At 34.7% G+C, this 14,154-nt stretch overlaps 2 protein-coding genes across 3 annotated transcripts in view; one reads left to right on the forward strand and one right to left on the reverse strand.

The window, feature by feature from the left end:
- LOC126880187 (cilia- and flagella-associated protein 161-like) overlaps positions 1-4,372 on the forward strand; it is a 54,388-nt gene extending 50,016 nt beyond the window's left edge. Inside the window, exons 5-6 of the mRNA XM_050643969.1 lie at positions 2,638-2,797; positions 4,216-4,372. Of these exons, the coding sequence (XP_050499926.1) occupies positions 2,638-2,797; positions 4,216-4,359 (304 nt within the window). The 3' untranslated portion in view covers positions 4,360-4,372. The remainder of the gene's footprint in view (positions 1-2,637; positions 2,798-4,215) is intronic.
- Positions 1-14,154, reverse strand: part of LOC126880181 (vacuolar protein sorting-associated protein 54) — a 130,624-nt gene that overhangs the window by 64,157 nt on the left and 52,313 nt on the right. Inside the window, exon 9 of one of the 2 annotated variants that reach the window (XR_007696468.1) lies at positions 13,636-13,665. The exons of the other annotated variant lie outside the window; for it this stretch is intronic. The gene's annotated coding sequence lies outside the window, so the exon portion shown is untranslated. Of the gene's footprint in view, positions 1-13,635; positions 13,666-14,154 lie in introns of those variants that run through there. 2 annotated transcript variants of the gene reach the window in all.

The raw sequence follows: 14,154 nt of genomic DNA on the forward strand, positions 1-14,154 counted from the left end.
CAAATACGTGAGCAATTAGTGAAAAGCAGAGTCAGTGCTGTGCTGTGTAGCCACAACAAAGAAGTGGACATTTCATGTAAAAAAAAAAGCTAGGATGGACCAGGTGACATCTAGTTTACAAACATTTTTTAGGGAAATTAGGTTAAAGAAAAAATACGGATTAATCTTGTAGATTAGGTGTATTTATATTGTTTAAATAAAAAAAAATACAATACTAAAATACAGGGTGTTCCATTTAAGAAAACTCAGAAAATACTCATTCCGAGTTTCGACCAACCCTGTATACTAAAATTAAAAATTTAGCTATACTAATGATTCTTAACAATAGTAGAGTATATTAAAAATCATTTGAACGTAAGTAGAGTTTTAGATGTCAAACTACTACAATTCTACAGGGTGTTAATTTTGCTACGAAATTAATAAAAAACGTAATTATCTTTTAAAATACCCTATATAATATTACAAAACCTCATATTTTAAGAAAGAAAACATCGAAGAGAATCCAAAAATGTAAAAATATTCAGGGTGTCCCATTAAAAAAACGAAGTTATAAGCAACTTCCGGTATAACCGGAAGTTGCAAAGGGATGAAAATATTTTCATTGAAGAGATCATCCTTCAAAACCCCTTTATTCCAATTTTCATGATTCTGTTGCCTTTAGTTCTCGAGATATTTCTTCTTCTTCTTCAGGTGCCGTCCTCGTTCCGAAGTTTGGCTATCATCAAGGCTATGCGTATTTTTGATACCGTAGATCTAAATAATTGGCAGCTGCTGCACTTGTACCAATCTCTTAAATTCTTCAACCATGAATGTTTTCTTCTGCCAATGGATCTTTTACCTATTATTTTTCCCTGAATAATTAATTGTAGTAGCTGGTACTTTTGTCCCCTCATTATATGTCCCAAGTATTGCAGTTTGCGCTTTTTAATAGTAAGCGCAAGTTCTTTTTCTTTCTGCATCCTTCGCAACACTTCCATGTTTGTCACTCTCTCTGTCCACGATATTCTCAGTATCCTGCTGTACATCCACATCTCGAATGCTTCTATTTTCCTTGTATCGATCTTTTTCAGTGTCCAAGCTTCCATTCCATAGAAAAGAACTGACAGCACGTAACATCTCATGAGGCGAATTTTAAGATTTAAACTTAGCTCTCTTCCGCATAAAACTGTTTTCATTTTGGTAAAAGTAGCTCTAGCTTTTTCTATTCTGATCTTGATTTCTTCAGAGTTGTCGTTGTCTTCATTAATAACAGTTCCCAGGTAATTATATTTTCTAACACGCTCAATTCTTTGATCATGTACGGTTATGTCAGAAAAATTTTGTGGAGATTTCGACACCATCATTATTTTTGTTTTTTTGATGTTAAGTGATAAACCGAACTTTTCGCTGCACTCTACTATTCTGTTTATCAGTGTTTGGAGATCTTCCGGGGTGTCTGCTATTAATACTGTGTCATCAGCGTATCTCAAATTGTTTATTAAAGTGCCATTTATTTTAACCCCTATATCTTGGTCAGCAAGGGCTCTGTTTATAATATCTTCTGAATATAAGTTAAACAAGGTTGGTGAAAGTATGCATCCCTGCCTTACGCCTTTTTTGATCTCGAGTTCCTCGGTTGTTTCCCGTTCTACTCTAATATTCGCCTTCTGGTTATAGTAAATATTGAAGATAATTCTGACGTCCCTTTTATCCAAGTTTTTCTCTACCAACAGTCTCATCAGGTGTTCGTGGCGAACTTTATCGAACGCCTTGTTGTAGTCAATAAAGCACATATATATATATATCCTGGTTAACATCCAGGCATCTTTGGCACATGATATTAAGTGCAAATAGTGCTTCCCTTGTTCCAAGCCCGTTTCGAAACCCGAACTGAGTATCACTGATGTCAGCGTCTAGTTTTTTGTGAATTCTTGTATGTATCACTTTAAGAAATACTTTTAGTGTGTGTCCCATTAAGCTTATTGTGCGATGGTCGGTGCACAGTTTTGCGTTTGTTTTCTTTGGAATAGTTACAAAAGTTGACAGAAGCCATTCCTTAGGTATTTCTCCTGTTTTATAAATGCAGTTAAAGAGGTCAACCAAAACATTTACTGTTTCATCTTCCACAAGCTTAAGAAGTTCCGATGGAAGTCCATCTGGACCCGGTGATTTGCCATTTTTCATTGTTTTTATAGCATATAGTATTTCTTCTTTAGAGATTTTTGGTCCTTCCTCACCTTGTATGTTACCAATATCATGATCCTCTCTTTCATCGGCAAAGAGTTCTTCTATATAATTCTTCCAGGTTGTAAGCTTTTCTTGTACGTCAGTTATTCTTGTACGTCAGAGATATTTCTAATAGGCCCTTTATTTGCCTCACCCTGTATATAATCAGTTACTCGTTTTACCCTAAGGTGTACGAGGGTCTGGAATATACCAGCGTCTAATCGGCCTATGGAGGAGCGGTACGGCAAGGGATAAGGGCTTGCGGCTTGGTGATACTCCTCCAGAGATCCCTACCGAAGGGCGTTGACGCCTAAGAACGGTGTATAATAATATAAAGTAGATATAACTTTATTATTGTTTAATATTTTAAAATTTGTATGCAGATGTTATATATTTTCTGCCGTATCCTTTTAATCTCATTTAAAATTTAAGGTTTAAATTTTATCACTGGAATCCCCAACAGAGAAATAAAACAGTTGGTACAACTTTTAAACCTGACACCAGGGTTATAATTCAACATACTGCATCAGGAAGGAATTTGTCTGTAGAGCCTAATCAGATGATGCCTACATTTTTTGGACCAGAAATCCAGGTAAACATATTTCATGTGATATCACTCACGTAAAAGTTGCAAATAACTCATTTTTCGTCGGTACATTTTTACACACACTCACAAACGGTCGAACGAATATTTATCTGCCTAACATTTATCTACCTGACTGCCTTTTCCAAGGCATTATTTGAGGGGAGGCACGCTAGCGCGTGTCCCTGTCTTCTTCTTCTTTTAGTACCGTGAACAAATTTTAGGCATGGGTACTGGGTAGCTTTCATGACAATTTGCCGATATCGTTCTTGATCTTGCGCGGCATGTAATAATTAATCTGCTGATAAGCCAGTCCATTGACGAAGGTTTCAAAGCCATGAACATTTCTTCCTACCAATTCCCCTTTTTCCGTCGATCTTTCCATTGAGTATTAACTGCAGCATTCGCCTGTATTTGCTACCTCTCATTATATGCCCGAGATATTCAAGTTTTCTCTTATTTATCATCTTGATTAAGTCACCTTCGCCTTGATGTATTGAACCCTCGTTCCCTCCCTGTCTTATACCATTATTATTATTGAAGAACGTAGAAATTTCCCCTTGAATTCTAGCGAAAGAGCTTACGATTTGCATTGTTAGTTTTGTCAATTTAACTAACTTGTGGGATCCCAAAGTTTACCATTGCATTGAATAGTGCATTTCATTTAAGACTGTTATAAGCTGCTTTGAAGTTAACGAAGATATAATGTGTATCTATATATTTTAGTGATTATTCCAAAAAAATTGCCTATATGCATTTATTTGGTATACACTTGTCTTTCTAACAGTAAATTCGCATTTTTAATGTCCAATAATATCCTTTGTAAAGAGTTTAAGTCTCTCAAAATGTACACTGATGAATATTTTATATGCGCGTACTAACAGAGTAATGACCCTACGGTTCTTGTAATCAAGTTAATCGCTCTTTTTATACAGCGGACATATTATTCCTTTAGCCACTCCTTTGATATCAACTAGTTCGGCCATAAGTACTAACAGTTTATGGATTACGGTCAAAAGATGGTCACTTCACTGGCATCAGTTGGTGTCACCACTAGACTTTCCCTAATATTCTCATTCTTAATTGTATCCCTTTTTGTAACTCCACTCATCTATCTAAGCATTATCATTTCCGCTACATGCGTTCGTTGTTCCTATTTATTTTTAACTGTCCCACATTAAGTTACGTACATCTTAGCCGGTCTTATCGCTATTTTATAGAATTTTCCCTTCAGCTTCATTGGAATTTTTCTGTCACACAACCCACCACTCGCTTCCTTCCACTTCATCCATCTTACCCTAATTCGAATGTGTGTATCTCCATCTACTTCCCCATTACTCTGTAATACCGATCCTAGGTACTTTAGGTACCTACTAAGTTTTCTTGTCGTAGAAGAGATCATCATTATGTATTATTTACTTTTGTAGGTTAGTTGCCATACTTATAGAGACTCCCATAAAATGGAAACAGCTGAAAACTTTTGGAGAATCGTAACACGGCCAATATCAGATGCTTTTCTTTTGGTACGAGCAGCAAAAGGGGAAAATATTCCAATGGAATTATTTGATTAAAGCATTTTTTATATTCAGTTTTTTTATTTCTATTTAGTAATTTTATATTATCTTTTTCAGTGGTTCCCAAACTTTTATGTGTGGCGACCCACCTTCGGATGTTTTTTCATATTCGCGACCCATCCCTCACCTATGATGTTATATATTTACGGTATTCAGCTACTGTAAGAGCCACGCCGCGACCCACCTGAAATCCGCTCGCGACTCACTAGTGGGTTGCGACCCACCGGTTGGGAAACGCTGATCTATTTGATTAAATCATTTTTTACAATATTAACAACAGAGTGTGATTAAAACGTTACAATTTTTATAAGTGCTTAAAATAAGAAGAAATTCAGGGCGCATATAAGTAAAAACAAGGTGAACACATACTTCAGTGGTGAATATGGCAAGTGATAGTATATTGCTATTCGTTCCTCACATTTGAATGACTTTAGCACATGTGAACGACCTTGAGAAAATAACAAAAAGGGCTCAAATGTGAAAGCAGAAAGAAACTAGAATATTGTAAACAAGTTAGATTGTGTATCATGTATTCTTCTGTGGCAGTGAGTAACCTTCCAACCAAAAGAATACTTATTGCAAAATCTGCTCTATCTATATATCGATGCTTCAGAAGCCAATCGGTGTAAGTCATGTCGTTTCAGTCGGTTTAAAATGAGATACTAAGATGTTTCTGACAGTAGTTACAGAAATATAAATACACACACCGGCAAAATTAGCCGAACACGTTAAAAATGGGACATGTTTGATGTCTCGTATTTCATAAACCAGTGGTCCGATTTGAGTGATTTTTTTAGTATGTTATAGCCTTATTATTTAAGAATATCGTTGTAATAATATTGTTGCTAGACAGGTAAATACCATTTTATACCGGGTGTACCAATCATACTGTGTTTTTTTCTTAAAGTTTGGAACACCCTGTGGAATATTCTAGCATATGAAAAGTATTAGAATTAATGCTCGATTGTATACTTAGGCTTGCTTAACATTTTCCTTTTCGATTCATTTACTTATGTGAGATAATAAAAAAGTTATGTGCGTTAACATCTATCCATGTTTTTCATCAATAAATCCTCATAGTAGGGGAGGAAAGTATACTAAATTTGCAGTTACTCGAGCGCTATGAAGAGTATGTGCTAAAATCCGAAAGAGGTTAAGTTAAGTTTTCCATAAAGTGGGGGACTTTTCATTTTTTAATTTAATTTTCCATTTGAAACAATCATTTTTCTCCGATTATAGCGCTATCTATCCATAATTCGAATAAAAGTCGAATAAAAGTTGCTTATTTTTACGTAAAGAATCCAAATCTGCAATAAAAATTGGGGGCTCCTATTTAAAATTTTAAACTAAATCCCCCACCCCACCTCCGTGGGGGCTCATGACACCACACGGAGAGGGGTGGGGGGTAAATTAAAAATTATAAATACGAACCCTGCGATAATTTGCGAAATGAACATCAGATCGTAAAACTGCAAAATACACCTATTCAATATTTTTCAAAAATCTACCGAATGGCACCAAACACGACCCCGCACGGAGGTGGAGTGGGGGGTTACATTAAAATATTAAATAGGAGCCCCCAATTTTTATTGCAGATTTGGATCCTTGACGTAAAAATAAGCAACTTTTATTCGCAATATTTTTTCCTATTATGGATAAATGGCGCTAAAATCGGAAAAAACGATTGGTGGAAATGGAAAATTAAATTGAAAAATTGAGAGTCCCACACTTTATAAAAAACTTAACTTAACTTTTTTTGGTTGTAGCACCCACTCTTCACAATCCACTGCAGGTCTCAAGAACGCTCGGGTAATTGCAAATTTAGAATACTTTTCTCCCCTACTATGAGGATTTATTGATAAAAAACATGGTTAGTTCTTAAAGCACATAACTTTTTTATTTTCCAACATATGCAAATGAATCAAAAAAGAAAATGTTAAGAAAGCATAATTCTACAATCGAGTTTTAATTTTAATATTTTATATATGCTGGTATATTCCACAGGGTGTTCCGAACTTTAAGAAAAAAACACAGTATGCTTGTTACACCCGGTATAAAATGACATTTACCTGTCTAGCAACAATATTATTACACCGGTATTCTTAAATAATAAGGCTATAACATACTAAAAGAATCACTCAAATCGGACCACTGGTTTATGAAATACGAGACATCAAACATGTCCCATTTTTAACGTGTTCGGCTAATTTTGCCGGTGTGTGTAGTTATTAAAAACAAATAAACAATAAACTGTCTTTATTTATCATAATATGGGTAACATATTCATAAATACAAACAAGGAAATAATAATATTAAGTATTATATATAATTATAATAAGTGTTGTATCTCATAAGTCATTTTTAGGGAGAATGTGACTTACACCGTTTGACTTCTGAGGCATCCAGTCCGGTTTATAGCGTACGCCTTCCGCTTCCTAATCTCCATTCACGTCTGTCGGCCCAGTCTCTTCCTCATAAATTTGACATTGATTTTTGGATCCCATTAAGCAATGTTGTTTTCGTCTTTCATCGTTTTTTTCGCACAGGTCGCTGCCAATCTAATATTAAGGGGGGGGGGGGTATGGTTTGAAATCAACATATCAAGCACATTTTTGTGAATTTTTTTCGAAGCTATGGTACAATTATTTTATTTTTAAATTAAATAAACATATTAAGTACAATTCAAAGAATATTTAGAAAAAAATTAAATCCAAAATATTGAAAAGTAAGCCATTGGTGACAAATTTTGACAGGCAGCTCACAAAAAAATGGATTTTGCGGTGGACATCAGAACTCATCACTAGATCATACGAAACAAAAAATTCAAAAAGATTTAATTAGCTTATGAGTTTCGCGAGGTCACAACGTCGAGTTTTTTTATTTTTAATGATTTTTGAATTTCTGGTATCACTCAGAAATCAAAAATATGAAATTTTTGGTAAAAATTTTGTGAAAATCAACAGATTTATTATTGTTGAACAAAAATTAAGGAAAAAAAGAAAAATATCTCGACGTTGCTACCTCATGAAATGTCTTAAGAAAATCTGTGCAAAATATCAGGTAGATCGGCCGAGTAGTTTTTCAGTTACAATGTCCACCGCATTTGAAAAAGCAGTTTTGAGAAAAATGCGTTTAAAGTTTTGACAACTGCATCTTCATCTTCTTATTTGTCTGTCAAATCGTAAAGTGATGCAGATTGGAATATGTTTTTTGAATCGAGGAGTAATCTACAAAAGAGAAGGCGAACAGTTGTTTAACGTTTCTCACTACGCTCAAGCGTGCTGACGCGAAGTCGCGGGAAAGCGAGTCGAAGGTAGAGATATTCAACACGCTGTATCTCTGGTAATTTTACTCCGATTATTTTGAAGTTTTCAGAGAGTATTCTTGAAAGTATGCACTTTATTTGAAATAATAAAAAAAAATTTAACGTACTCATGGGAGTGCCGACAGGAGTGAAAACTTCTTATAGTATATAAATTACAAGCTCAATGCTTTTCCACATCCAAAAAGAAGTGCTATACCTATATTATATAAGCGTTGAGTACGTTCTATGCTATTTATGTATACATACACATAATATATATTATGTACGTACGAAATTTATTTCGGCAAAGTGATGACGGTCACAAACTCAATACTTTCTTCCTATCTCAACAGTGCACAACGTCCCTACAGAAGTTTTCACTTTAAAAATTTATTTCGTCAAACAATGACGGTCGCTAATTTAATACTTTTTCCCCAACTTAAAAGTGAACAAAATTTATTTCGCCGAAGCGATGACTGTCGCTAATACAACACTTATTCCCATCAAAAAGTGTATAACGTCCCTAAAAAAGTTTTCGCTTCAAAAATTTATTTCGTCGAAACAATGACGGTCGATAATTCAATACTTTTTCTCCATCTAAAAAGGGCACAACGTACCTAAAGAAGTTTTCACTTCAAAAATTTATTTCGTCGAAGCAATAACGGTCGCTAATTCAATACCTCTTTCCCATCCAAAAAGTGCACAACGTCCTTAAGGAAGTTTTCATCAAAGCGATGACGGTCGCTAATTCAACACTTTTTCTCCATCTAAAAAGTGTATAACGTCCTTAAAAAAGGTTCGCTTCAAAAATGTATTTCGTCGAAGGAATGACGGTCGTTAATTCAATACTTTTTCTCCATCTAAAAAGTTTTTCTCCATAAAGAAGATTTGACTTTAAAAATTTATTTCGTCGAAGCAATGACGGTCGCTAATTTAATACTTTTTTCCCATCGAAAAAGTGCAAAACGTCCCTAAAGAAGTTTTCACTTTAAAAATTTATTTCGCCGAAGCGATGACGGTCGCTAATTCAACACTTTTTCCCCATCTTAAAAGAGCACAACGTCCCTAAAAAAGTTTTCACTTCAAAACTTTATTTCGTCGAACAAATACCGGTCGCTACTTTAATACTTTTGCCCCATCTAAAAACTGCACAACGTCCCTAAAGAACTTTTCACTACAAAAATTTATTTCGCTGAAGTGATGACGGTCGTTAATTCAATACTTTTTCTCCATCTAAAAAGTGCACAACGTCGTTAAAGAAGTGTTCACTTCAAAAATGTATTTCGTCAAAGCAATGACGGTCGCGATGACGGTCGCTAATTCAATATTTTTGCCTATCTAAAAAGTGCACAACGTCCCTAAAAAGTGTTCACTTCAAGAATTTATTTCGTCAAGGCGATGACGGTCGCTAATTCAATACTTTTTCCCCATCTAAAAAGTGCACAACGTCCCTAAAGAAGTTTTCACTTCAATAATATTAGTATTACTATACGTACATTATAATAATACACGTACAAAATTTATTTCGTCGAAGCGATGACGGTCGCGATGACGGTCTTGAGATCTATCTTTTTTCCGCATCCCAAAATAGATTTTACATTTATTTTAAATTTAAATACTTTTATACAATTTATGTATACATACTCATAATATAGACACGTACAAAATTTATTTCGCTGAAGAGATAACGGTCGCGAAATAAATCATTTTTCCCCATCCTAAAATAGGTTTTACATTTATTTTAAATTTAAATGCCTCTACACAATTTATATATACATACACATAATATATAGCATAAGCGATGACGGTCGCCAATTCAATGCTTTTTCCCCTATCCAAAAATCACAACGTGCCTAAAGATGAAGGTCGCGATGACGGTCGCGAATTCAATGCTTTTTCCCCTATCCAAAAATCGCACAACGTCCCTAAAGAAGTTTTCACTTCAAAAATTAAATATTTCAAACCATACCCCCCCCCCCTTAACTTCCCTAGGTGATGGTCTGTTATTCTCTGTACATGTCTGTATCAGATAAGCTGGTTATGCTATATTTCTTTTATGACGGTAGTTATTTTCTCCATAATAGTCTCCCGTTTTATACCACTGTGGCTTTGGGAGTATAGCAGGGTAGTCTGCTATATCTAGGGCCTACGGTATACAAGGGATTATCCATGAATTGTCTTATTCTTTTATTTGTTACGTGCATCATTCTGGATATACCTGTTAATCTGCGGCAGAAATCAATTTCCGGAACAACATTTTATTTCGTTCTCTTAGTGAATTGGCAGGTTTTCGCAACGATAAAGTACAATGATTTTAAAAATACTCTTAGATAGTTCTGTTTTTTTCTGTTTAGAGATAGTTTTTGACCAGAGTAGTGAGTTTAGCGCATCTATTATTTTTTCCCTTTGATGAATCGTTTTTCAATCTCTGTTTCATTTCTTTCCATCTTTTCCCCAAATAGACATATTCGGAACACGACGAAATTACCTGTCCATCTTTTAAGTTTACTTAATACATGTAATTCGTTTTTGTTAACGTTTAGACCCCACCAATCGTATTCTTCTATTCATTGCTGAGTCATGAATTGAAGATCTTCCTGGTGCTGTGCGGTAAATACTTGATTGGATTCCATTTCTTCAGTGCCTCATTCAGGTATATTTTGAAAACTGTTGGAGATAGACTGACCTTGACTTAATTCCTTATCCACACTAAAATTTTCGGAGAACTGTTGTGAATCTTTATTTCTGATCGAAGATCGTTGTAGAATCGTATTGCTTTCACAAGTGTAATATTAATAGATGAGCTCTACCTGCGTTAGTCGTGGGGTGAACTGAGTAGCTCTGCAACCGATACAGCCAGTCCAAAGCCAGGAAAAAAGAAGAGGGATAGAGGAATAACACCACTATATAATAAAAGATCAGAGTTCAGCTGATCCTATTATTAAAAGAAAGACCAATCTCGCAAGTCCTGAAAGACAATCGCTATAAGCGAAGAACACCGTGAGAAAAAATTACCCGGCAAGGTAGGCAATTAATTTAGTCTCCCAATGCTTGTAAAAAAAATACACAGAATAATCTGGTGATCAAACAAATCATCATCTGATCAAACATCTGCTCTAATTACGATTTGTTTTTCGGTGGCTCAATATTTTCCCTAAGAAATTTGTATATTATACAGAGGGGCAAAATTATGGAATAAATTCATTTTCTGTAAAATGGACGATATTGGAGAAAAATGCCAAAACAAGTCTATATTTGGTATATATTTCATAATGGTGACGTCATCCATCTGGGCGTAATGACGTAATCGATGATTTTTTTAAATAAGAATGGGTCGTGTGATCGCTCATTTGAAAGGTTATTCAATTCTCTATTCACTAATATAAACATTAACATAATTATTTATACAGGTTGGCCAAAAAAATAATTTTTGAATTAAATTAATTGACGCAAGAAGAATCTATGTAATTTATTTAACTCAAAATACATGCTATTGTAGCATGTATGTTAATATATGTTCGAGCGTTAATATTTCCTATCGCCACCTACGCTTCAGAGACTTGGACCATCAAAAAAGCAGATTCAAAACGTATAATGGCATTTGAAAGGTGGGTCTACCGGAGAATGTTGCGCATACCATGGACCGCACATCGCACAAATAATTCAATATTAGCAGAACTTAACATAAAAACTAGACTCGCCACAACTATCAACCAAAATATACCGAGATATTTTGGACATATAACCAGAAGGAGAGAAAGCATGGAACGAATGATGGTTGAAGGCAACGTAGAGGACAGAAGATCCAGAGGAAGATCTACATTACGATGGTCGGACCAAATAAAGGACATAACTGGTTACTCATTCTCCGAAGCAAAACAACACGCGCAGAAGAGAGAGAATTGGATAGAAATAGTCAAACGACTTACATGACGCCACTATGTACATCCTTACGAAGGAGAAAAGATAGAGGAGGAGGAGGACATGCTATTGCTGTCAGAAAATAGAAAAAAATGTTTATTTGGCAAATAAACATTGCTTTTCGCTTAAATTAAACAAACAGCCAAGAGGTAGGTGGGAGGCTGTTTGTGATTTAATTTAAGCGAAAAGAAATGTTTACTTGTGAAATAAACATTTTTTTTCTATGGATACTATACAATGTGCAACTTCTCTCACTACTTACATACATTCAAAATGAACAATTTCTCAGGCAGTGAGAAAAGTCGGCCATTGCAGTGAGAAATATTTTTTCTCACGGGTTCACCGCCGGTTTACATACATATGATCGCCATTTCCATGGTAACATGCACAATACAAACACAATTATTTTTGTCAAACAAAATGTGTTCAAACTTGTCAAAACTTATCAAAAATTACCTTTTAAGACTGTTCAACTGTGAATTATAATTTTAAATAAATAAAGTATATAAACATTAAGAATATTAAATACCTATGTGTATTATGTATTTTATTTCAGTTTAGGCATATAATATACCTAAAAGCACTTAAATTATTTAATTTTGAACTCTTGACAAAAACGCATCCATAGAAAAAGTACAGTGTACAACACGAGAGAAAATGACATATTTCTCTCTTGCTCGATTTGCGGCACTCGCCTCGTGCCAACAAACTTCTGCGCTCGTGAGAAATATGTCTTTTTTCTCTCTTGTTGTACAATATACTATTTTCTATTCTGACAGCAGTACAATGTGTTTTGAGTTAAATAAATTACATACATACTTCTTTTTGCATCAATTAATTTAATTAAAGAATTATTTTTTGGTCACCCTGTATAAATAATGATATTAATGTTTATACAGTGATGAGCGCGCTATCAACCGGCAAAATAACGCAAAAGATGGAACATATTAAGTTGTGAGATAAAAAGAAGTGAAACTAGCGGAGGTGGGGATTTAGCGATAAGAACCTATAAACTTACATTCCATTTATTGTTTCCCACCTTTAGACGTATCAGAGGAGTATGTCAACTAAAACTGTCACTGTGACAGTGGCAGTTGCAAAACTCGTCCGATGCGTCTAAAGGTGGGAAACAATAAGTAAAATGTAAATTTATATGTATATGTTTTTAAGGCTAAATCTCCCACCTCCACTAGTTTCATTTCTTTTTATCTCACAACTTATGTGTTTTCCATCTTTTGCGTTATTTTGCCGGTTATTGGCGCGCTCATCACTCTGTTGTTGAATAGAGAATTGAACACCCTTTCAAATGAGCTACCACACGACCCCTATGCCCATTTAAAAAACCGTCTATTACGTCATCACGCTCAGATGGATGACGTCACTAGTATGCAATGTATGACAAAAAATTGTAATTTAAAACTAAAAATCAACCTGTTTCGGGATTTTTCTCCAAAATCGTCCATTTTAGAGAAAATGAATTTCGTCGTTGTCACGGCAAAACTCACTAAGTCCACTTTTGTCAAAATTGAGTTAAGTGTCCTGGGCCTCGATTTTTGACCCTTCGCTTCGTTATCGAACGTATGCGCTACGTATACTAAACAGATACGAAGCGAATACGTTCGATAACGAAGCGAAGGGTCAAAAATCGAGGCCCTGATCGATTCACAATATCAATTTTCATAATTTGGCAGAAATAACGAAGTCCTAGAAAGTACGTAGAGACGGTTGCCAAGTCACTGAATATGCATAAGTCCTAAATTACCATTTTGTTGTCAGGCAGAAGTCACTAAATGTTCGTTATCTCAGATCTGTTATTTTGGACTTACGCCCGGTTTCATAATCAACTTAAAGTGAACATTAACTAAAGTTTACTTTAACGTTGACATTTACCCATATGAATTGCATTGATAAAGGTACCAACTTAAAATTTAAAGTCCACATTAACTGATTATGAAACCGAGCGTTAGTGACTTTTGCCGCGACGACTTATTCCATAATTTAGTCCCTCTCTGTATAAAAAAAAATCAGATAGATAAAATAAAACAGTATTTTATATCACCGTTTATTTTGCTTATTTGCTTAAGGTACTAGTACACTTTAGAAGACCAAAAATAATCATTTTTTTCAAGAATGTTTTTCTTAGAACCTTTATTAGAAATGAACATGAAACATTTTACATATTAATATCTAACTCTTAGAGAGTACAAAAAACATATCTTTTTTCATTTATGCACGTACACTAATATTGTAGAGGGCGCAAAAGTCGAGGCCTCGAAAAATGATGGCGGACAGTTAATCTCAGGATTGGGATATCTGAAACAAAAAAATCGTACTGCATTTGGAAAAGGAAGGTTTCTTACGTGACAATTTACCACAATTTGACCAAAAAATAAAAAATAAATATTTTTTAACCATGAAAAACTGAAGAAAAACGGTCGATTTTTTCACAAAAAATTTTCAAATTTCCGTAAAATCTTTTTTTTTGCGGAATTTTTCACTAACGGTGGTAAATTGTCACGTAAGAAACCTTCCTTTTTCAAATGCCGTACGATTTTTTTGTTTCAGAG

This window comes from Diabrotica virgifera, chromosome 2, assembly GCF_917563875.1.
Source record: "Diabrotica virgifera virgifera chromosome 2, PGI_DIABVI_V3a".
Lineage (NCBI taxonomy): Eukaryota > Metazoa > Arthropoda > Insecta > Coleoptera > Chrysomelidae > Diabrotica > Diabrotica virgifera.